The sequence below is a fragment of the Petaurus breviceps genome, unplaced genomic scaffold, assembly GCF_028583685.1.
Source record: "Petaurus breviceps papuanus isolate PSGF00001 unplaced genomic scaffold, PetGlider_PUasm1.0 90903, whole genome shotgun sequence".
NCBI lineage: Eukaryota > Metazoa > Chordata > Mammalia > Diprotodontia > Petauridae > Petaurus > Petaurus breviceps.
Genome location: NW_027187376.1, coordinates 7994026 through 8020926, shown reverse-complemented (window position 1 = coordinate 8020926; position 26901 = coordinate 7994026). Strand labels below are relative to the sequence as shown.

The 26901-nt window shown below is 35.2% G+C and overlaps 1 protein-coding gene across 1 annotated transcript in view; it reads right to left on the bottom strand.

Moving 5' to 3' along the window:
• The window catches only part of ERBB4 (erb-b2 receptor tyrosine kinase 4), a 1413192-nt gene that overhangs the window by 668901 nt on the left and 717390 nt on the right, over positions 1-26901 (bottom strand). Inside the window, exon 3 of the mRNA XM_069075217.1 lies at positions 12695-12881. Coding sequence (XP_068931318.1) covers positions 12695-12881 — 187 coding nt within the window. The remainder of the gene's footprint in view (positions 1-12694; positions 12882-26901) is intronic.

Genomic DNA, 26901 nt, shown 5'->3' with positions numbered 1-26901 from the left:
AATGAGGAGAAGAATGCCTTAAAAACCGAATTTGCCAGATGGAAAAATAATCTCAAAACCTCAATGAGGAGAATCATTGCTTCAGAATTAGATTGGAGCAAATGGAAGCTACTGACTTTATGAGAAATCAAGATGCTGTTAAACAGATCCAAAGAAATTAAAGAATAGAAGGCAATGTGAAATATCTCATGGGAAAAACCACTGACCTCGAAAATAGATCCAGAAGAGATAATTTAAAAATTATTGGACTACCTGAAAGCCATGATTAAAGTAAGAACCTATAAATCATCCTCCAGGAAGTTCTCAAAGAAAACTGCCCTGATGTTTTAGAACCAGAGGGCAAAATAGAGGTTGAAAGAATCCACCGATCACCTCCTGAAAAAAGATCCCAAAAAGAAAACTCCTAGGAATATTATAGCCAGGTTCTGGAATTCCCAGATTAAGGAGAGAATATTACAAGCAACCAGGAAGAAACAATTTGAATACTGTGGAAACACAATCAGGATAACACAGGATCTGGCAGCTTCTACTCTGAGGTATCGAAGGGCTTGGAATATGATATTCCCGTGGTCAAAGGAGCTGGGATTAAAACCAAGAGTCACCTACCCAGCAAAACTGAGTATCATGTTTCAGGGGAAAATATGGTCATTCAGTGGAATAGAGGACTTTCAAGCATTCTTGTTGAAAAAATTAGAGCTGAATAGAAAATTTGACATTCAGATACAAGAAGCAAGAGAAGCATGAGAAGGCAAACAGGGAAAAGAAATCATAAGGAACTTATCAAAGTTGAATTATTAACATTCCTACATGGAAAAACAATAATTGTAACTTATGAAACCATTCTCAGTAGTTGAATGGAATATAAATATATATATATATATATATATGTATATATATTTATATATATATATATGTCTATATATGAGGGTTTATGGGCATATGTTTACAGGTATACATAGATAGAGGGCACAGGACCAATTCAACAGGAAGGGATGATATTTAAAAGGTGAAATGAAGAGGTGAGAGGGGAATATGAGAGGAGATAGGGAGAGACAGAATGGGGTAAACTATCTCATATAGAAGAGGCAACGGAAAATGGTCACAATGGAGGGGAAGAATAGGAAGGCAAAAGGAAATGAGTCAACCTTACTCCCATTGAAATTGTCTCAGGGAGGGAATGAAATACACACTAAATAGGGTATCTCACCCTACAGGAGAGTAGGGGGGGGATGGGATGAGAGGGTGGATGATGGAAGGGAGGGCATGTTGGGGGGGAGGGAATTTGGAAGCACCCACTTTTGAAAAGGGATGGGATCAAAGTAGAGAATAGAGCAAGTGGGAGGTGGATAGGAGGGAGGGAAATACAGTCAGTCTTTTACAATATATCTACTATGTTATTGTATTGCATTAGCCACACATATACAACCTATACTGAACTGCTTATCTTCCCAGTAAGGGTAGGTGACCAGGGAGGAAGGGAATGAATCTGGAATTCAAAGTTTTAAAATCAAATGTTTAAATATACATATATATGTATACTATTATTAATACTATTTTACATGTAATTGGGAAATAAGATATACAGGCGCTGGGGATTAGAGATCCACTGGAAAAGTCGAAAGGGCTATGGGAGAAAATATGGGAGAGAGAAGATTGGAGGAGGGGATACCCTGTGGGACTGCTATTTTGGGGAGGTGGGTAGGGGAAAAATGGGGAGAAAATTTGTAACTCAAAATCTTGCAGAAATGAATGATGTAAATCAGAAGTTAATAAAGCATTTGAAGATACAAAGAAGATAAAAAAAAGATCACAGACCTTTACCAATAAAACTGAGCTATGAGAGATTTGTTAAATCATCACTGTTTTGTATGGTCAACAGTTCATAAAGGTTAAGAACTCAGCAACCTTACTATTTAAAAAAAAATCATATTCTATTAACTTTGGAGTTAAAATGAGCTCATATATTTTATCCTACTAACAACAATGGAATGACCTATGTGCTTATTGCAAGCTCCCTAACTTTTTTCAATTGCTGTGGGTTATTCAGTATTATTGCCATACCTCCTTGGCTTATAGTCTATTATACAGTAAAGGGAGGAGAATAAGCATTTCTATAGAACCTACTATGTGCCAGACACTGGGGAATCAAAGAATCTTAGACAAGAAAAGACTTTAGAGCTTAGATAGATGAACTTGTATATAGATCATGATTCTCTCCTGAAATAACCCTGGGGGGAGGGGGGAAGATTATCTAAAAAATAATCAGAGAATGATACAAGTTTTAATAATCAACCTGATTTTATCGGGAAGATCTATGAAAAATTAAATGTTTACATCATTGATATCTGTACTTGGGGTTATAGACTGGAAATCTTACCCTCCATAGTTCCTATCCTGCATCTCTAAGAGAGATCAAATAGATGACCAGACCTTTCATTTGTAAATAAGTTTCTTATACACTTTCTATAGTTGGTAAATTAATTCCATAGAATTTGAAAAAGAGTAAAGGCTTGCCAGGAACAAGGTGACAAAGAGCAGAAGTGCTGATTGCAGCACCTTGCTCCTCAGAACTCAGAAGAGACCTGCTGCTTTGCATAAATCTACTCCCCAAAACTCCTTTGCCTCCTCTTTATTGTTTATATCCCCAGTGCACCCCAAAGAGGCAGCAAGGTGGCCCAGTAGAGAAAGTGCTGGACAAGCAGTCAGGAAGCTCCAAATTCAAATTCAGCCTCAGATAGTTACTAGTTATGTGACCCTGGAAAACTCAATTGACCTGTCTTCCTCAGTTTCCTCAACTGTAAAATGGGGCTCAAAATGGTACCTGCTTCCCAATGTTGTACTGTAAGTCTCAAAAGATATAATATTCATAAATGACATTGAATGTTGCCTGGCACATAACAGATGTGTATATATATATGTGTGTGTGTGTATACACATATGTGTGCATATATACATATGCCTATACATATATGTGTGTATATATGTGTCTGTTGTATAAATATATATTATGCATAAAATGCTCTTTCCTTCATTCCTCCCTCCCATTCTCTCTCCCTTTTCTCCCTCCTTCATTCTCTCTTCCCCTTTACTCTTTTTCCTTACCCTCCCCTCCTCATTATATATTGAACAGAGTTATGGGTTTAGAATCAAGAGGACTTAGGTTAAAGCCATACCTTTGACACTTATTTGCTACATGTCCCTAGGTAGGTCACTTAGGCTCTGTATGCTTCAAGCAATGCTTTAGGACATTTCCTCTCCTTACAGAGTGGTTGCTATTTGAGTTAACCAAGACAATCCCCACATTAGCGAAAGTGGGCAATAAATGTAAAACTATTTGCAAACCCTAAAATGTTATATAATAACAATTCTTATTATTATCCTTTTCCTTCTTATACCTCCATTTATCATTCCTCAAAGTGATAGCTGGAGGACCACCTTCCTCATGATCTGATTCCTTAAATATTTTCCCTAAATGACCTATCTATTCAGTGGCCAAGGTAATCATCTTATGTTACTCACTATAATATACTTACTGTTTCTCTTAAAATGTGCATATAAATGTACCTTTGATAGGAAGAAACAAATATCACCATAGTCTATTTCCTCTTAGTGAATAGATGCTTCCTGCCCCTTTGGCAATAGTCTTATTAAAAAGTAGAACCAAATACCAGTTCTAGAATGTATTCTATCCACATAAAAACCAATGCCTTCATGTTAAAAACAAAAACTAATTTTTCTTTGACTGATCCCATCTATTGCCTGCTATTTATATTGTCTGATATTTTTAGCACAGACATTTCTCAAATAATTTTTCTTTAAAATGTGGATATTGCTGGAATTATTGTTAACATGAACACTGGATGATGTTGTGTTTCATTTCCAGTATAAACAAGAGACATTTATTCCTTTTGTCAAACAGATTTTGTTCCACAGCAATCCATGAACCAGTCTATTTAAACGCACTTGTAGATTTCTAAGCTTGAGAGCAGTTGAAGAATGTCTTCTCCAGTGTCAGAAAAGAAATTCCAAGAATGAGCACATGCCTGTCATCTAGGTCAAGATGAATGTCAAGGTCAATGAAGGGTGAAACACAATGATGGGGGTCTGATATGAAACACTGAGACAACAGGTGCTCACTGTGTTGTGCTGAAGTTAAAGGAGGGAAGATAAGCCATGAAGGGAGAAAGATTGCAATAATAGAGAAATGGGGGAAAAGAAAAGCCCCAGGCACCTTTCTGTCAAAGAAACAGATCTCATATATAAAGCTATATCAGAAGTAGCACTGGAAGGAGAAACATCTGTCTGACTAAACTAGTTGCTTTTCAAAATCTCAGTGAAGTAACAGGATATTGAATATTCATTTAAGGAAAGCAGAAAGAGCTGTTCACACACACACACACACACACACACACACACACACACACACATCCCCAAGGGGAGAATCAAAAGAAGCAGGTGGATGACAACAGCATGTCAGTGATAAGCCTGCCATGTGCACTAAATTAATAGTGTTATATAAATTAATTAAATAAAGACTGTTCCAACAATAGTGTTAGTGGGGTTCAGAGGAGGGGGGAAGAATTAAACAAACTTTTTTGAATCTCTTTGAAATCTTGATTCATTCTTCTGATTTTATATATAACCTGGACCCCCATTCCACATTTTGTCCATAGCACAGTGCCTCTCATACAACATAGAAAATTGGGGAATAAGAAGAATATGATGGGGGTTTGGGCATTGGTTTTCCCAATGAATTTTTTACCTTATACGTGTAGACATTTAATGGCTGTGGGCCTCCATTGCCTCATCTGTAAAATTAGAGGGTTGGACTAGATTGTATTTGAGGAAACTTCCTGTTCTAACAGTATGTCATTATACAATTAATTTACAACAATAAATTGTGATCATGAAGTTTGCTTACCTACCAAAGCCTCCTTCTAATTTTTCTCTCCCTGGTAATCTATTATATATGAAATTTAGCAAGGTCAGTAGACATTTATATAATATAGACTATTTATAGCTATGGAAACTCCAGTACCTATTAAAATTTTAAATTAAAATCTAATCCCCACAAATTTTAGAACTACATTAAATGGCAGGTAAAGTAAAGGATACCATGATCTTAACACCAGAAGATGTGAGATTTTTGTTTGTTTGGATATTTTGTTTGCTTGTTTTGTTTTTTGCTTCTCCGTGGAGAAATGAAATTAAAAGAAAAAAGTGTAAGATTCTTCACAAATTGCTATTTGTCACCCATTTGCAAAATAAAGCAGAGAAAATTGATTTAAAAACCTGCCCCCCAACTAAACAAATGCCCCTTCATTACTGGGCTAAATAAACTCTACAGAGAAATCTTTATGCCATACTATACCACATCATAAAGGAACAGATTTTTTAAAGAAAAGAATTTCTTCCCAAGCTCAATAGCAAACAAAAATTGAAACTTTTATCATCTTAAAATATCCTTGAACTATTGCTTATTTTCCTTTGGTATACCTTCCCTTCCCACAACAACTTGGGCTACTTAGCCCCTAGTCAAATTGTTTTCCGCTTCAAAAGATCAACACTTGGGTTATTATTATTATTATTATTATTGCTTTTTTTGGAGGGGCAACTAGGGTAAAGTGACTTGCCCAACGTCACATGGCTAGTCTGAGGCTGGATTTGAACTCAAGTCCTCCTGACTCCAGGGCCAGCGCTCTATTCACTGCACCACCTAGCCACCCCTTATTATTTTTATAATAGTCTATACCTATACAATGCAAGACTTATGCACACCTATGAAGGAAAGCAATGTGTTCACTCTTCTTTCCAAATTTCACAAACACAAACACACACAATTGCATGTGTGTTTGTGTATTTTCTAAAAACCATACCTGCTTCTCAACATCCATTCTTTAATTCTCACTTTCCCATGTAAAATTTATTTTTTCTATTTCCAGTTATCCTAAGGACTCCGATTTAAATCAGATGATAAGCTAATTTGATCAAACAATATATACTCCTGTATTTTTCAGGTAATTATAGGATCATTTAAAGCCACAAAAATTTTAGATGTCATTTAATTCAGACCCTTATTTTCTAGACCAACATAATGATAGTGACTTGGGCATACAGTCAGGAAGAGAATACAGCTTTTCAGGACTCCCTGACTAGTGTACTCTCTGCTACACTCCCTCCTCAATCCCTTATTAGTCATGTTGTGAAAGAAGAAATGGAAAAAAAAAATTGGAAAAAATAAAGTGAAAATAGTATGTTAAAATCTGTATTCAGATTCCATCAGTTCCTTCTCTGGATGTGGATAGCATTTTCCATCAAGTTCTCTAGAACTGTCTCGAATCATTGAATTGCTGTCTAAATCTACCATAGTTGATAATCAGACAATGTTCTCCTGGTTCTACTATACTTCTTAGAAAACATAGTTCATTAAATTACAGATCAAATAATTGAGCATATGTAAAGTGCTTTCAAAACTTCAAAGTGCTATACAGACCCTAATTATCATTGTTACTATTATTATTGTGAAGCTGTTTTGCTTCAAACAATTCATTGAGTTCATAAAAACATACAGTTGATGGAACAATATCAATAGGGCACAGTTCATTTAGTTAAAATGAATGTGCAAAATGATTACAAAATATTTGCAAATAAATCTTATGCAAGGAATACATATAGTTTAAAATCTCAGGTGACTTTAATATTCCAAATATTTTAGGGACATGTAGATTTTTGTAACCTGCTTGCATCATGTTATATGTAACTAAATTTATGGATGGACCCACAGTTAAATCCAACAGAAATATTTAAAGCATTTAACAAAACATAATTTTTACACTAGGAAAAGCATATATTGAACACAAATTATATAATGAAATATAGATTTATATAAAATGAAATGCTGCTTCTTTTTATCAGAGTGCCCCAAATAGCCACTATAACCCTTTCAAATAAAAGTGTTTTTTTAAGATACCTTCTATCTCAAATCCCTCCCTAAATATCTATTTCTTCTTCACAAACACTGGAGATACTTTCTGTTCTTCATCACACATGCACATGTGAGTATACACACATGCACACACACAAACACACTCACATTCCCAACCTAACCCTGTGTCCTGAAATGATCAATTCTTTCTCCTCATTCATTCCATTTTCCCATAGTCTCCCATTCTTTTTTTCTTTTTTTGCTTTTTGGAGGGCAATTGGGGTTAAGTGACTTGCCCAAGGTCACATGGCTAGTTTTTGTGTTAAGTGTCTGAGGCTGAATTTGAACTCAGGTCCTTCTGACTCCAGGGCTGGTGCTCTATTCACTGCACCTCCTAGCCACCCCTATCATCTCCCATTCTTGAAATATACTTCCCCTTCAGCTATACCTAATAGATTTTTTATCTGCTCAAGTATTGTTTTCTATGAGATTTTTATTCTATTTTCCCTCCTCCACTTGCTGTTGGCCTTTCTCCCTCTTCAGAGTACTTTGTACTTAAGTTTGGTGATTTTGATTCCTGTGAATCATCTGTTTGGCATTTATAATGTTTTACAAGCAGGTCTCAGTCTGCATTTCTAGCCTAACTGCACATGATTCTATCTACTGACAGAGCAGTTCTGCCATACTTGGCCTTCTTGTCATTCCTTATATGTACTGCCTTACCCTCTAGTTATATGTGCCTTCCCTGCTCACTTATATCACAGATTCCCTAATTTCCCCCAAGTCTTAGCTCAGAGGCCACCTTCTCCATGAAACGTTCCTGATTCCCACATTCTCCAGCTGCCACCAAAGTGCCACTAAAATCTACTCACATACATATGTGCTAGCTAAGTGGTACAGTCAATAGGGTGCTGGGCCTGATGTGAGCAATATTCATCTTCCTGAATTCAAATCTGGCCTCAGAAACTTGCTAGCTGTGTGACCCTGGGCAAGTCACTTAACCCTGTTTCCCTCAGTTTCCTCATCTATAAGATTAGTTAGAAAAGGAAATGGTAAACCACTCCAGTATCATTGTCAAGAAATTCCCAAGTGGCATCATGAAGTCAGACACAACTGAACAATAGTTTTACATAGAACCGTCAGGAAGAATCTATTCCTGGCGCTTAGTGCAGTGCATAGAAGGCTTAAATACTTATCAAACTGTTAAACCAAATTTCACACACCCAATAAATGATGTTCTTGAGATTCACATTCTGAGTCTCAATTGTTTCAAAGTCCCTAGTCTGGCTAAGTACCTAGCCTGGTTTATTCTCATCAAAATCAACCAATATACAATTTGTTATTGTACTTGTTTGTCGAGGGCCAGTCTCTGACCTGGTCCATATGTGGGAAGACTCTGGTTCAGGATTTCTCCCAAACCAGTTCCGCGTGATGGCTATATTATGTCTTATGATTGGCTCACCATCTCTTCCTGACTTGCAGGAGCTTAGGACATGATAACCCAGCTGTGACCCAGACATAGATACATGCAAGGAAATAAGAATAATAAAACATATGGAATTACGTAAGCCAACAAGGACATAAAAACATACAGATATGCTAAATGTACAAGGACAGTAAATATTTTTGCATGTATTCCTAAGAGATAATTGCTTTGCATTCGTTATGTAAACCCTGCCCTCTAATCAATAAATCAGAACTGCCCTGACAGATACCATCTGGCTACATCATTCTACACTTCTCCATTTGGCCTGTGCCCATTTTTATGTAGGCATCAGTTGTTGTTTAGTTGATAAGTCATATATAATTCTTCATGAACCTATTTGGGGTTTTCTTGGCAGAGATGCTGGAGTAGTTTACCATTTACTTCTCCAGCCCATTTTTACAGATAAGGAACCTGAGGCAAATGTGGTTAAATGACTTGCCCAGGGTTACACAGCCAGTAAGTGTCTGAGGTCACATTTGAACTAACAAAGATGAATCTTCCTGACTCCGGGCTCAGCGTTCTACCCACTGCACCACTGGCCCTAATCAGCTGCCCAAATCAACATAATAATGCTGATATTCATATTGCTTATTACCTAACTCTTCAATTTTACTTCACTTTTTTTAATACTCAAAGTGGGGCAATAAATTTTTAAAAAGATGATAGTAATAATAAATACAATAAGAAAAGATGCCTGCTTTCTCTGAACATCTGTCTCATTCACTCAAGTATTATTTCCATGTTATGTTTACTCTGAGAAAAAGATTAGGTTCCCTGAGCTTCAAAAGAACACTGGAAATAGGATTTTTAAAACAATAGCCTTTGATTCAAGTACAACACTATTGCAGCATTGTCAGCTCCTAGCCCCAGTAACCTACAACTTATGCAGGTATCATTTGTTATGAATGTTATATATGTTAAATTCAAGACATATTTAAGTCTGGCACAGTTTGGTTCCCCCCCCCCTTTTTTTGTTCTTTGGAGGGGAGAAGGTAGGGCAATTGGGGTTAAGTGACTTGACCAAGGTCACATGACTAGTAAGTGTCAAGTGTCTGAGGCTGGATTTGGACTCAGGTCCTCCTGACTCCAGGGCCAGTGCTCTATTCCCTGCGCCACCTAGCCACCCCAAGTTTGGTCCCTTTTCTAAAGAAATTACACACATTTTTTAGAGTATAGCAATACCGCTCTTCAATGTAGAAATTAACAAATAAGAGAAAACTTTACAGCCAGGTTTTCTACAAGGGAAGATTCTTCAATTAGCACATCTTAAAAGAGTGAATAATAGCTTGATTCAAGTGTTACAAAAGTGGGAACCTAACTCCATTCATTTCTACTATAATATAATCAGAGAGGAAGAAGGCAGAAAACAGATTGTTCTCCATTCCTGTTTTAAGTAGACCATATTATTTTTAGATTCCTGATTTTAATCCTTCAATTTTCTCCTACTCATCCCATTTATAGACTGTTCTCACACACACACCCCAACCTACCCCAGGCCTCTTTTCTACTTAAGCAGGAGTCTTATCACAACAAAAGCAACATCCAAAAAAAAGTCTTTGAAAGAAATATAAAGTGAAAGTGCTGAAGGAAAAACCGTAGAAGTCGGAAAAGATTTAGGGTCACCTCTACCCTCATCAACTCTGGGACTTCTATTCTCATAGAAATCCATGTCATCATTATTTTCAATTCTGTATGAAATATAATCTCTCACCTTTATCTCTCTCACATGTGGTTGACTAAACTGTGGCCCAGGTATGGTTTAAAACATAACAGGAACAATAACAATAATAAATTGCTGCAGCATTATATGCCAATAACAGAATGCAATGGTATTGAATTTCCTTTTTAGTACTAAGGTAACACTACTGTGATGATATATTTTTATAAAATTCTATAATGAAATAATTTTCATCCCATTAAATACAAATCTCTTTGACAGAAAAATTTTCTGGATTTCAGAAATATTTCCAGTGAAGTACAGAAAAGTGGGTAACCAGAAGAAATAAACATAGCAACATAGATACATAGACTAATAGATTTAAAATCCTTGAAGCTAATTAATTTAATGTACTTATTTTATAGATATGAAAACTGAAATTCAGAGATGTGAGATAGTTTGCCAAAGGTCAAATGAAAATATTTTCATAAATTAATAGAAATTGTATAATTATTCATATAGGAAAATGTCCATCATCCCCCCACCCCTGGGATCAGCAATTCATTAAGGATTCAGTCTATAAATCATAAGAGTACAGAATCTGAACTGGAATAAATCTTAAAGAAGTTTTCTAATTCAACCGCCATTTTTACTGATGAGGAAATTGAAGTCTAAAGAGGTTGTGACTATTCTAAGTTGATAGAGGTAACATGTGACAAGCTGAGATTTAAACCCAGGTCCTCTGACTCTAAATATAGTAATATGCTATGGACAATAATATCAGTGTCTATCTCTGGAATCTTTAGTATTCTAGGTCATAGTGCCCATTCTTTTAGTTCAAAACATTAAATGCACAGCTGATAATGAACACTATATGGATGCTAGACATAGAATATAAAATATACATAAAACTATAATTGGAAATCTATTTTATTACATACAAGTGATAAACTCCATAAGCAATCTATCTTCACTATAGCCCATTCTCATCTTCTTCTCTCCCGCCTCTGTGCATTTGCAAAGACTATCTATTCTGCCTTGGCTGGAATAGACTCTCTGCAACTGCCAAAATTCTTGCCCTTCAAATACAACTCAAGTGTCAGCTCCTCAGTGACGCCTCTCCCTGATCTGTCTGGCTAGAAATGACTCCTCCCCTCTTTTTTTCCAATACTTAAAGACTCTATTGATCATTCCTATGAATTTCAAAATCATTTGACCTGAATTTAGTCATTTGTGTTTGGTTATTTGTCTTTCTTCATGAGATTTCAAATATCATGTGATTAGGAACCCTATTGTTTTCACTGCTATATAGTTCGTGCCTAGCATATAGTAAAAAATTAATAAATGCTTGATGAATTCAATGTTCACAAACACTGCAGAATTTAATCTAATAACTCCTGAGATTCTTAAATGTTTGGAAAGAAAAATATGCTTCCTTTTTAAAAATAATTATAATATCAGGAATAATTGATAAATAATTTGAGATGGTCTTTTAAATGGCAACATCTAATTTATTGAATTGTATATACAAGCAAGAAATTTGAAATGAAAATAACAACATGATGTTAGCACATACCTTTCAAGAGAAAGTATGGTTCAATGAAAGGTGCATTGGATTTGAAGTCAAGAACACATGAAATGCAGATTCTGCCACCTATTACCATTTTAACAAAGTCATTTAAGAAAGTCATTTCTTTAGAACTCATTTTGCTTAACTATATTATAAGAGGTGAGATTAATGTTACTTGGGTAGCTAAATGGGCAGTTCAATAGCACAGTGGAGAGACTGCTAGATATGGATCCAAAAAAACCTTTTTCAGACCTGGCCTGAGACATTTACTAGCTAGCTATGTCACCCTGGACAAGTCACAACCTCTGTTTGTCTCAGTTTCCACATCTGTAAAATATTTATGCCAATAGCCCCTACTTCCCAGGGTTATGGTGAGTATAAAATGAAATATTTTTAAAAGGCCTTGAAAACCCAAAAGGCCTGTGTAAATGCTAGCTCTTATCTATAATTTGGAGATTAAATCATACTATACCATTTGAAAAATTGAACAGGTTTTATAAGTAATGAAAATATATTTTCTAAGCTATAGTAATTGAAACAAAATAACAACAAAACGAGCAAATAGTCCAAGGAAACACAAGGGCTTTAAGTATAGCTTAAACACAAAGTGAGATGCCCCAAGGACAGTAAGAGTTAGGGTTTTATTGCTATGATTTGATGATATGCTCTACTGTCCATTTGGGACCACCCAACATCACTTTCCTAAGCCTGTTTCATATCTTGTTTTTCATGGTCACTGAACATTTCCTTTGAATGTACTGCTGTTTGCCTGAGATATGGCATTATGCTATTTCTTAAAGCTTACAATGTCTGGAAAAAGGCAGAAGGGAATAATATTTTCTATAATAAAAATAAATGCTGGGTATCTTTATAATGCTAAGTCACATGCAATATCTTATGCCTATGATAGATCTATATGCATATCATACAAAGTGATCTTAAATATAATCTTCTATATGTATGTTCATAGAGATCTATACAATAACATATCACATTAACAAAGGAAGACACAGGAAGCATAAAAAGTGCCTTGTCCATTAATGAATATTTCCTTACCAGTTAAGTTTTTCAGACCAAGTTCCTGTAGTCCAAAATTCCCATCTTTCCTGTAGTTTAAAAAGATTGCCAGTGCATATCGGTCCTCATAAAGTTTTGTTCCACGTATGATACGCAAGTTCTCCAGAGGCAGGTAACGAAACTGATTAAGAGCGACCAAGACATATCCAGTGACTTCTCGAATGGACTGGAAAAAAAATGGAAAAAAAAAAGAATTGTCTATGTTAAGAAATAAAACATTCTAAGCATCAGCCTTTCTGAAATCTTCAAATCAATCTTCTTGAAAAAGTCATTCTATTTTATTTGTTCCTTGTTCATCTTTCCACTTAACATGTACACATTTAAAGGTTGTCTGTCACAGAATTGATGAGCCAAGAAAATAAAACCAAAAAAAGTTAAAATTTCATCAATCATATTGATTGCATTCTGGAAAAAAAAGACACAAAAATTACTCACCACAAACAATCTGAAAGCTTCCTTTCGTTTCTAAAAATCGACAGTCCTTTGTGTGTGCAAGTACAATAAAGGACTGGGAGAGGGGTGATAAAATACTCACATTTGAAAATAGATTCCAACTAAAGGAACCAAGGCCACATTCACTGATAGACTCCACTAAGGTAAACACATATGGGCATGGTCTAATAATTGGAAAGTGTATATAGAAATCAAACTATCATATGTGTCACAAATATAAAGAAGCTATACTATTTGTAGAATTTAGGACAGATTGAAAAGTGGTTTTTTTTTTGTTTGTTTAATACTGTATTTATCAAGAACATTTGTCCCATTTTTACATCCTTTACTTCTCTAGGGAACATGTACATTAACAAAATGTATAAAGATTTTGATACCTGCTACTGAAAAAAAAAACTGGCTAATAACACTTTTTGTATAGATTAAATGTTTTTAAAAACAAGCCTCCTGTAATTCATGGAAATTGTCCACAAATGAATTCTCACAGTCATTTCAAAGTTTGTGGGGCATCTGAAAATAATATAAGAAAAAAATGAAGGTTCCTATACATTTATTTTTCCTCATGCAATTCATAATGCCTATCACACAAGTTACTCTAAAAAATATATAGGCTTTAAAAAAATGAACAATGTAAACATTACATTAAAATTGAAACAATTCAGTTTGTCATTTGCACAATATTTTTACAAAGTATAGTTAGAGTACTATGGTAGTTGCCTAGCTAAATTAGTAGGCTTCCCAAAGCCTGAGTCTCTGTGTCTTTGAATATCTAAAATTCTGTCCCTATAAACTATGGCCACGCCCATTGTCATCTTCTCAAAATAACAAATACAACCTCTGGTTTTCAGAAACTAAGGCTACCCCAAAATGAATTAGCTGATTTGGAACCACTGCTTCGCATTTCACATATTAGGGTTGCCCTGAGATGCTAGGACTCTGGATGTTTGACTCTTGTTGGAAGGCCCCACTTCTGTTTTGGTTTCTAAAAGAAAGGCAACAGACAGATCACTTGCCTTTGTAGTTTGCACTTTTCTCACACAATCCAGAAGTGGGGGAGGGATGCCTTCCTCTGCATCCCATATCACTTCTGTCCCCCAGTTAATGACTTTCATCAAAACCCTCAGTGAACTGCAAGTACTTGATTGGGCATCCTGATAAAAGGGTTTCCCAACTTCAAGTTTCTCTCTTCCTTCTTCCCTGCCTTTCTCTTTCTGAGCGAGTCAGACTGGAGAAATACATGTAGGATTTCCTAGCCCTAGGCATGTCTACAGAGTGTGGATCTATTGCCATTACTTATTTAGATAGGTTAGATACAATGGGAATAGGGTGGTTTATTCATTTGTCCCATAGTATGCTTGCCTTCTGAGGGGAGCCCAAGCTACAGGTTAGTAATTACAATTCTGAGAGGGAATGTATAGGATTCTATGGTAGAGAGGCATTTCACTAGAATGTCATAATGCCATAATTACCTCTTACAACCCAAAGTGTATTTCAAGGTGTTATGGCTTACTGAGTGCTGTATGTGTTTTCTGTATCATGAGCTCAGAGGTGCCCATGAATCCTTTAAATTTCTGTATTTTCAATAAGATAAAATCAATGTTGTCCTTTCCCTGATATGTATTTATTACCTTAAATGCTTAGACAAGACCTGCTGACACAGGCACTTATATTTGTGAAATCCTAGACTGGAGCATTTTAGGAACAACCAAGCAGGTAACATATGTAAAATTTAAGGTAGAACTGGGTAGGGTTTATGTTCATACATTAAAAAGTATATAAATGCTAGGGATTATTTTATAGAGTAAACTCTAAGTGGACACATAATAAATCAGAAGGAAATAATCATTTGGGGATAACTCTTGAAAACAGTCCCAGTCCTTGTGAGCTAAAAACTCAGAGGATAAGGAAGGGGAAAGCTGTATCAGAGGTTACAGTTATTTTTGAACGTAAAAATATCCTCATATTAAATAGAGCTTTAAGGTTTATAAAGCACTTTGCTCATGTTTGTGCAAGTCTTGTTACTCCCATTTTATAGCTGAGAAAACTAAGACCCAGAGAGTTTGAATGCCTTTTATAGGGTCAAACAGCTAGAAAATGTTAGAGCCAAAACTTTAATTTATCTTATACACCATGAACTAAGCCAGGTGCCAAGAATGCAAAGAAGGAATGATTCCTACATATGAGAACTCATATTCCTGACACAAAGTTCACTCACTGTTCATTCCCTATCATTATTCTATCAACCATCATATAAGAAATAAATAAGTGCTTAGTTTGCTTATTGATTCATTTATTCATTTAGTAAATATATATATTCCCTATAGATGAATAAAAAACATGGAATAAAGCTTTACATTAATAGGACAGACTAGATATCACAGATTCTGATATCACAAAGTAATCATTTTTTATGTAGTTGGGAAATACTAGACCTATAATTTCATCAAAGGAGAGAATCCCCAGTGTACAAACACCCTCCACTAATGATGATTGCTGACTTGTTGGTAACTATCAGTATTGAAAGTTGTCTAGAACAAAGAAGTCAAGAGATTGTCCATGGTACCTCAATTGAGTATGTGTCTGAATTCTGGTTTAAAACATTTAAATATTAAATAATAGTAGGTAAAAAAAATATTTAAAATGTTAAGATTCAATATTATTTTTAGGCAATCAGTATATGCAACTAGGTAGAAAAAAGGGAGCCAGGGGAGGAGACTGAGGATGCAAGAAGGCAGTAGAGCTAAATAACCACAAGAGCAGTGGTTAGCTCTAGAAAAGAATTCTTTATCTAAGAGAAGAGAGATTTGGAGAAAATAAACATTCTGAGGTATAAGAAAAGGAATTTGATGGAGGTCTCAGTAGATAGTCAATAAAGTCTCAGTAAAGTTACTAATAATAGCTAACATTTTTATAGTGCTTACTATATGCCAGGGGCTATGCTAAGAGCTTTACAATTATTATCTCATTTGACCCTCACAACAACTGTGGGAGGCAGATACTATTATTATTTCTATTATACAGATAAGGAAAGTGAGGTAAATACGGTTTAATTAATTTGCCTAGTATCACATAAATATTAAGCATGGGAGGTGGGGCAGATAGGTGGTGCAGTGAATAGAGCACCTGCCCTGGAGTTAGGAGGACCTGAGTTAAAATCCAGCTTCAAACACTTAATACAAAAACTAGCCGTGTGACCTTGGGCAAGTCACTTAACCACTTAATATAAAAACTAGCCGTGTGACCTTGGGCAAGTCACTTAAACCCAACTGCCCTGCAAAACAACACAAACAAAACAAAACAAATACATAAGTATTGTTTCGATTGTTTAAAAACAAAAAAGAATGGGAGGCTAGATTTGAACTCATGTCTTCCTGCATCCAGGACCAATAGTCTGTCCACTATGCCAGACAAAATCAATTGCTGAAAAGTTGAGACCAGGAAAATATTATAGGCTTGTAGATCATGGAATGATCTACAACCAAACACTATAGGAAAATCCATATGAGACAAAAAGAGACAAAGCAAAGGACTGTTATGTAGGAGTCAGGGAGCCACTGAAGTGAGAGTATTAATTTGTAGTAGTGTTTGTTAACTTGGTTTCATGACCACTCCCCACACTTAACAGCTGTGGGACAGAAAGTGGAAAGTGAGCAATACAGTTTTTAATATCCTCCTTACCCTCTGGCATCCCAGGGAAACGTTGGTAAACTAGAAGGGTAAGATCATGAGATATTCTAGGCTTTTTGGAATACATTATTGCAGGTTTTCATGTTGGAATCCAAGATTGAATAGAGAGGCAATAAAGCCAGAAATTGGATTGTAGATTAGGGGAACAGGAAGGAACTGCTGCGGAGGGATAGGAGAAAGTTACTGAGAGTATTGAGTAAGAGATTATGAGAGAAATATGAGAAGATTTGTATAAAATGATTCAGAGTGTAATGAGCTAAAGTAAAAGGAAAAAAATCTACATATACATTGACTTCAACAATGTAAATGAAAAAATCACTGTTGGGCAGCTAAATTCAATGAAATTGAAAAATCAATAATTATCCCAGAGAACAGATAATGAACCATACCTCTCTCTTCTCAAGAGTGGAGAAGAGATTTTAATGAGCCATTAAAAAAATAAATTATCAAACAGTGTAACTATACCATGTATTTTTTGCTTAAATATTTTTTTCCTTGTTATGAGGGAGTGTTCAACTTGAGAGAAGAGTGTCATATTTCCGGATATAACTGAGATAAAAATTTAAAAATTATTTTAAAAATAAAAATTAGGGAGCAAGTGAAGCAGAAGGATGGGACATTGTGATCAAATGGAAAATTTTGGAATTCAAAGGGTTTTCAATTGGTTAAGTGATGACTAGCTCTAAAGGGATACGGTCACTGTACTTGTAAACAGCTTTCAGATGACTGTCTTTGGTACTTTAATCTATATCTATATAGATATATAGCTACATATTTATTTAACTCTATATTTATCTATATCTATATATGCAGAGATAGATAGACAGACAGACAGACAGACAGACAGATAGATGATAGATAGATAGATAGATGATAGATAGACAGACAGACAGATTGATAGACAGACAGACAGATAGATAGATAGACAGACAGATAGACAGATAGACAGACAGACAGATAGATATAGCTATCTAGGTGTGTGTAGGTATACATGCATGAATTCATATAAGTATATATACCTTTTAGATAACTAGTAGGAGAGGAAGATGTCTTGAAATTCTGGCTAAGCTACACATAGACAATTAAACACAAATATATGTAAATTATTTAATGAATGATTTTATGCTCGTAATGGATTAAATTCCCCTCATTTTCTTATCCCTCACCTTCCCAATATGGGAAAAGTAAAAGGGAGACTTCTGTCTCTCTTCCAGAGGGTTGTTCAGAGGAGTCCATGGGAATGAATGCTTTGTAAAGCACCATGGACAACAAGGAAGGAGGAGGTCACATTTTCAAGTATAATTCAAAGCTGAAACTCACCATATCATGGATTAAAATTGCCTTTAGCCAAACCCCCAAAACTGAGAGTCAGTTTGGCATAGCAGATACGACCTCAGAGGCAGAAAGGTATGAGTTCTAAATATCACCTCTGCCATATACCAGCAGTAACATCCTCTAAATACACCAGGAAAATGTCTAAGACTCTCAAGGAATGGAAAAGCTTCCCATCTCCACTGGTAGAAAGAATTCTGACTGGATATCCCTGACATCGATTAAATCACAAAACTGGCAAAAAAAAAATGAGGCTAGTGTTTTCTTTTGTTTTTCCTTGAGCCAGGCTCTTACTGCTCCTTTTAGCTCACAATAGTGGGTGAAGAGCAAGAGATCATCACTGTGGACACTGCTCTGCAATGCACTCTAGACATACTATAAACCGATCAGCAAAACCAATCATCAGTAACTACTGGGTAATGGTTAGAATTGCTTAGCTATCAAAAAATCAATAAAATCCTAAGCTAATGTTGACAGATACTCAAATAATCATGATGAAAAAAGCTAATGAGAACCTAAAAACTGTTGCACAGCTGCATTCGAATCCTGACTGCTAACAGGAACTATGAGAGCCTGGACAAGTCGCTTCAACTCTCTGACCTTCAGGTTTCTCATCTCTCAAGTGAACGGGTTGGTCCCAATGATTGCAAGGTTTTTTTTTCAAACTGTGGATCTCCAATCCCATAGTCTTATGACACAGTTCTGTATCATTCCCAAACTGATACCTTTAATAATAATGCATTTTATCATGTCAGCCAACTACCCAAGGAAAACAATATTGGGCATTTATGGTCAGTATGATTAAAGAAGGGCTTGATAGCAGTTTGGGAATATCTTTATAGATCTATTTGTGAGCATATCAATTTAGGTGTCCCCTTAATTTTTTTTTTACTTTTTTTTAATGCTTTATTAACTTCTGATTTACATCATTCATTTCCAACAGATTTTGAGTTACAATGTCCCCTTCATTTTTGCAGTTCACAATTGTCTTCTCATATTTGGGGATTTGTATAGGTTCTTCCACAGAATATCCCCAGACAACTTATCTAGTGACTTTTCTGTTAGCAAAGAAAGTAATTGCTTTTCTGGAAGCAAATAAAATGATATAAAATGTGTTGACATTTCAGGGATACTAGCGCAGAACTTTGATTCTATCCCACCTCATTCCATGTTTTCCTTCTATGCCAACATGGTATCCTAGATTGCTGAACTTGGAATCAGGAAAATCTGAGTTCAAATTCTACTTCAGATAATTTGCTAAAGGACCCTGGCCAATTCATGGCCTCTCTGAAACCTCTTCATAAAAGAAATGTATGAGAATAAAAAAAGGCAGGTCCATCATGTGACAATAATGAATCATGACAGGTGGAGAGCCAGAATGCTCCAATAATACCCTCACAATGTTGTAGGTCAACTACAGAGTATTCAAGCACAGATCTAGGTAGGCCTTCATGAGAAACTTTTGGGAAGATAGGGGTAAGTCACAAAGGATGGGCAGGCATGGTTGCCTTTTGATTTACATCACTGAAGAACTCTCAAACTCTTGAGATTAAAAATCTACTTCTTTGTGTGTGTGTGTGTGTGTGTGTGTGTGTGTGTGTGTATTGAGGATTGAGAATATTAAAATATTTTAAATTTGCTATCATTCCCTATTGAAAAATAAGAAGAAAGAGGTGGCTGGGTGGTGAAGTGAATAGAGCACTGGCTCTGGAGTAAGGAGGACCTGAGTTCAAATCTGACCTCAGACACTTAACACAAAAAACTAGCTGTGTGACCTTGGGAAAGTCACTTAACCCCAACTGCCCCTCCAAAAAAAAGCAAAAAGAAAAATAAGAAGAAGAAAAAAAAACTTTTATTTCATCTTGGCCCTTTGGGAGTTTAGGAGGTTTAATTCTCCAGGCTGAATTTCAAATTGCTGAAGAATTTTTTATGCCTCCTTTTCATGTATAAAATATTAATTTGAATTAAAATCAAGTTCTTTCCAGCACATACAGTCTACACTGACTTCAGCAGACTGATGGATCTACATATATCAATTCAGAAGACTTAAAACAGTTGAATCAGATTCTATTGGGTAAGGAGTATTAAAAATCAAAAGTACTTATTAGTGATGGTATTTATTTTGTACAACTCCAGTTTAATGTTTAATACCTAGGAACATTAAAGTTTGAAAGTTAAAAATATTTAAAAGAATACAGTTTTTGTTACCCGGAATTTGCTAGTACAGCATGCAATTATTTCCAGTAGATTCTTAGCAGGTAAAGAAGTTTAAGAAAATGTTAATATGAGATATTTTAAAATAAATTCAGCATTAAACATCAAGTACAGTAGAAGAACATTTGTAAGAACACTGCCATGTTGTTCCTTCCATTAAACTGCACTTCAGTATTCCCAAAGGCATTATTTGGTATGAACATATTTTAAGAGAGCAAACAGCTTGATAGGATTTCACAGTGTCATTTGAAAACAGTAATATAACATTTGAGATCTTATATAAAGGAAACTTTACCCTATTCCTTTGAAAAGTTAAAAGGGAGAGAATATCAATTCATATAATGATGCAAAACAACATCTGCCTTTGCTAAAAAGCATATGGGAAACAGTCTCTGACGATGCACAAGTTAGAGGTGATGGCTTCCCTGACTTGTCGTTTGGTTTTAAATGGAAAGTGTGAAAGATTCTAGAAGAAGCAAAGCCAGCAAATCAGGACTAGATCTGACAAGCTTCAAACCAGTCAAGCTAAATTTCAATGTCTGTCTAAATATTTGGCTTTAAAAACTCAAAAATGTTCATTTTATTAAATTTATAAAGGGCAGATAGTTGCCACTGTCTTTTCTAAAGACAACAAGCTTTGATGTTTTTACTAGTTTACTTTACTTATATAGAATGGTTCCATTCTATATCCATCTCTGGATATGATCAGATGTGAGATATGTAAAGTATTATACCTAAGCAAAGTCCAGGGACTGAGTTTGGGGTTGCCAATTCTATATCTTTTGATTTCTTATGTAACAGTCAGCAAGTCATCAATCTCCTTTTTATTCACCTGCCATAAAAATAGTGACAGTAACTATGAATTATTAGATTGGTTTGCTAGGAGCTACTCTCAAAGGCTATAAGGGGATAGGAAAATTAGAGGGAGATGAGTTTGATTGCAATCATTTGCTACATAAATATAATTTCTTCATTAATGATCTTTTCTTATTTTCTCTCTCTTAAAAAGTTGATGATGCTGATTAAATTCTTAAACTGGATATTCTCTCCTTGGTATTTCATGACATTTTTCTCTCTTGGTCATTCTTATACCTCTCTGACTGTTCCTTCTTTGTCTCCTTTGCTACCTATTCATCATAACCATTTCCCATTAACTGTTGGTATCCTCTAAAGCTACATCATAGGCCCTCTCATTTCTCCACATTATCTTTCTTGCCTTGGTGATTGCGTGGGAAAAGTTATCTATTCACATGTCTCCCAAATCTATAAATCTAGTACTATTCTCTTTCCTTTACTACCCATCCTGCCTATTATAATTTTTCATATTAATTTCCCAAGGGAATTTCAAATTCAGAATACCCAAAGCAGGACTTACAATATTTTCCCAAAAACCAAGCCATTTCTCTAAACTTCCCTACCTTTTTTGAGATCAAAATCATCATTCTAGTCAGTAAGGGCAACAACTTCTGAAATGCCATCAACTCTTACCTCACCTTTACTTCATCTTAAATGTTATCTATTGCCAAGACTTTTCTATTTTACTTCCTCAATATATTTTACTTCTGTCCTCCCTTCCACATTCACACTTAACATCTTAGTTCCATTTTTCAACACTTCTCCTATAGACTATTATATTAGATTCCTAATCACATTCTATGCCCCATGTCTCACCTTTATCCAATCCATCCTCAATAAAGATGCCACAATAATATTCCTATAACATACATCTGACCATGACATTCCCTTACTTTATAAAAAGAAGGATTCCTGTTGCTTCTAAGATCAACTATCATCAACTAGTTTATTTTGTATTGAATTTAAAGCCAGTCACAATATGGCTCCACTTTATTCCTACAATGATTTTATATTATTCTTCTTCACAAATGTCAAACTGCCTCAAATGTCCTCTAACATGATAAACAAAGTAGTCAATTTGCTGTACTTAATGTATCATATTTTATTTCCTGCTGCTTAACCTTTGACAAAGTTACCTTGTGCATCTGTAGTATATACTCTTTCCTCTTAAATCTATAGTATTTTTCAAATAATAACTAGGGTGCTACTTCCTAACATCATTTCTTGATCAACCCAGTATATAAGTATCCTCTTCCTCTTGAAATTATTTTATAGTTATTTTACAATATGTATCAATGTTGTAAGCTTATTGAGGACAGAGACCGTTTTATTTTATTTTTTCCTTTTGTTCCCAAGTGCTTAACACAGTACCTTAAATGTAGGAGTACCTAAATAAATATTTGAGGAATTTGTAAATCCACCCTTCTATAACTTTGAGTCTTAGTAAGTTGCTTGGGGCTGAAATAGGTTAAAGGCCTAGCAATGATCACATAGTTTTGAAGTGTTGGGAGCAAATTTTAAACCCAGATCTTCATGATTGTAAAGGTGAAAAATTCTTTACACTCTGTCATACTCCCCCATAAAAGAATATATAAAATAATATACCTTTTATCATTCAGTTTTTAATATAGCCCAAGATAATATTTCTGTCAAAAAGTAAGACACTGTATTCCCCATTCTAAGCTGAATTGAAAGGAAAAAAACTGGAGAGGATTAAAAAAAAAAAACTCTAAACATCTCTCATACAATCATTACAACCATTGTAAAGGTCAAATTCTGGAATCATTTTCAATAGATTGCACACTGTGAACAATTGACACTATGAGTTTTCAAACATCAATATCCCCTTGTTATTGCCCTGTAACCTTCCTTCTTTTTCAAGCAATTTCCTAGAAAAAGCTATCACCACTCATTGACTCAAAATTTTCTCCTCTCAATCACTTCTCAACCTTTTGCAATCTGGATTCTAACCTCATCACTTCCCAAAAAGTCTTCTATCCAAACTTATCAATGATCTCTTAATTACCAAATCTGATGTTCTTTCTACAGTCCTTCTTGTTTCAGAAGTATTTAATGCTCTCACCACCTTCAACTCAAGAGTTTTTATGACATTAGCCCTCTCGCGCTCTCTCCCCTTGCTCTCACTCTGCCTCTCTCTTGTTCTCTCCCCTCCTCCTCCTCTTGCTCACTCTAATTTTATTAGTGTGCATTATCATCTCTAGCTAATGTTGCAGATTTAGATATCAAATTCCAGTCTCTCTTGGAGTTCCACTCCCAAATCACCACCTGCCTACTGGACATTTCAAATTGGATTACCAATAGTCACTTCAAACTCAACAAGAGTAAAATAGAATTCATTATCTTTCAAAAAAACCTTTTCCATCTTTGGCATTCTTCTCTAACTCTCAAGTGTATCACTATCCCCCAGGTTTATAGCTTCAAAGTCAGCCTGGATTCCCCTCCTTCATTTCATGTATCCAATCAGTTGCCAAATCTGCACAGTCCCCACCTTAGTGCAGGTGTTCATTAGCACCTACCTGAACTTTCACAATAGCCTCTTAATCAAGTGCCTCCTAGCACTAATAGTGTCCCCAGACCTATGTCAAAATGATTTTCCCAAAGTATAAATTTACATCATTCCCTTACTCAATAAGCTGTAGTTATTTTCTACTGCTTTGGTGACACACCATAAACTCCTCTTTGAGGCATTTAAAGTCCTTTACAACCTGACCTCAATCCACCTTATCAGGCTAATTATACACCATTGTCTTTCCCAAACTCTGCGGCCTTAACCAAATTGTCCATCTTAATGTTCTTCATATATAGTACTATAGATTCTGTTTGTACTCTCCTAAGATGATATGCTGAGTACCCACTATGTAAAAGTATACTTACTCATATTTTTCTTAAGTTTCCTGCTTTCAAGGTCAAAGAAATTTAGGTACTCAAAGGATATGGTGGATATGTTTGTGTATACCTTATTCACATCTTTCACAATATTATAGATTTTGGACATATATCTTTCTAAGCTAAAGAACACTAATATTTTAAATATTTCTTCATATGATAAGATTTCTTCCTTTACCTCACCAAAATGAAACAAATCTCAATCACCACCACTATCTAGAGTTGCCTTTTTTCTTTACTTTCCTTGTATTTTGAAAGTATAATAAACAGAACAGCATGCATCATTGCAAGGTAAAATGAAATCATCAAGCTCACTGTTGTACCATTTAATAACTTATTGCTTCAGTCAATAAAATGGCACCCTAGTGATTCAATACCTTTTTTTTCTTTTTCTTTCTATTTTTTGGAATGTTCTTTTATTTCCTCAAATTTCTGGGTGGAGATTGCATTATTATATGTGTTACTGCGCAGTATAATTAACTTTAGATATTGGGATCTATTTTCCATTCTACATATTGAAATATATGTAAATTAAATATACATGTATATTTGCCATTTTATGCATTTAAAGATATTTGCAATATATGTGTGTATATCTTTTTCACACTCATTTTGTTTTAAAATAATGTGATCATGCTCACCTAATGAGATTTGAAATATGCAAAGCTGTGTTCTTCCTTGTTCTCCCTCTCTCTTAGAAAACCTTCAGAATAATTTAAAGTGAAGAGCTTAAACATAAAAATGGAAAGATTTCAAGGCAAAGTATCTCATGCTAGGAAATTACTCTGTTATGCACTTAGACAATATCTATTGAAGCAGGTTACTACTGAATGACCTACTACAGTAATAAGATTTTGAGAAGTTGTGCTAGTCTGCATCACAGAGATTTTCAAAGATCTCTGGGTTACATTAGGTTTTCTACAATTCCAGGCTTAGTAGTATGTAGCAATTATATTCCATTTTATCATGTGTAGAACTGAATTGGAGTTCTGTAGGATAAAAAAAACACACACATCCTCGAAATTAAATTTAAAAGAAAACCACTGCTAATGTAGCATTAACATAATCCATAAAATACTCAGAAGCCATGAATAAGAAATTTTGGAGCTTCCATTTGTTACATTTAGAAGTGTCTCCTTAACTTGAATTTGCTGCCTTTGAGCAGTATTTTGTGATTATGCATGGAGGGGATATTGATCTTCACCTGTGTGGTTAGGTAAGAAGAGAAACCTTCCATTTTCACTCTTCCCTTTAATACTGCTTTTAGAGAAGCTTTGTACCTTGATTCTTTTAATTCAACACAAAAAGATTTACATACACAGCACAGAGGGACATTAGGTCTAATGCAGTGCATTTATAAACAAATGCCATAAGCAAAGTCAGACATTACCTTTCCAGGTATATATCATCACTCTGAGAAGTTACTTCTTGTAGGAAGTATGGTTTAATGGTCTCAGTGCTGTGTTCACTTAGTAACTAAGTTAATTTAAGCTAAAAAAAATTGTGGTTTTTTGCTTATGGGAATAAATAGAAAAATGAGGACATTCAGTTTCCCTTACTTCTTATGTATGCAGCAGATAAATGTTTGTGATATTCTTTTTAGTTATTCTCATTTATTACATTCCTTTTGATCCAACTGAAAGACAAATTGTGTTTTTCTCCCCTGAATCAACTTTCCCACCTTTTTCTTTGGGAGGGATTTATTAATCATGTCCAGCTATGGTGGTAGTTGACAACAGTGCATTACTCTCCTATGGGGAGCTTTTGTGTTCAACATGTCTTCATTTAGCACCATAAGCATCAATATCCATCTCATCTTGACTGCCAAAAGTATCTACAATCACTTTCTGTTAATGCAATCTGAAGTTCCAAATACGTAGGAAATATATTGAATGATGAAGTGGAATGATTAAAATATTCTGACTCATAGCCCCCATTGAAATGTGAGCTCCTTGAATGAATGAAAAAATATATTTATTTATTAAGTCCTTACTACCCACAAAAATTGGAAAATCAAGACAGTACTTGCTCTCAAGGAGTGCATATCCTAGAAGGGAGAGAGAATACATATAGGAGTTTTGAGCTACCAATCAGATGGAAAGTCTCCCTAGTCCTTAGGATGCAGTAACAAACACAGGGATATTAGATCATTAATGTCATCTCCACTTGTAAAATCATATACTTTATTCTGATGATAAAGCACCTGACAGTGTCAAAGATTTTGGGGGCAGAGATTATCCTGCTTTACATTTTTATCTACAGTGCTTATCACAATGCTTACTATACAGTAAGTATTTAATACATGCTGTTCATTCATATCCATGTCTTTGAGTTGGCTATTCTACAAACTAGGACTTCTCTTCCTCTTCATCTTTGCCTCTTGGAATTCCTACTTTCAAGGTTCATCCTAAGTGCCTCCTCCTATGTGAGGTTTCTTGATCCAAACAGTGTTCAGCACTCTCTTTCCAGGAAAATAATTTGATATCTAATTTTGCATCTACTCACCTGTGTACATATTCTTTTCCCTAAATAAAACAAATTAAATGAGGGCAAAACCAATTTCATTTTTCCCTTTTAATCTCTAATGCCTGGCAGAGTGCCTGTCTCGTATCATGCACTGAAGGTGGGTTAAGCTAACACATGAGATTCTGAACTGAGACCTCACCACAATCAGTCAGTCCTAGCCCAAATTGCAATGTCAGTGACATTTTTCTTTGGTGGCCTCTCTTCCACTTCTG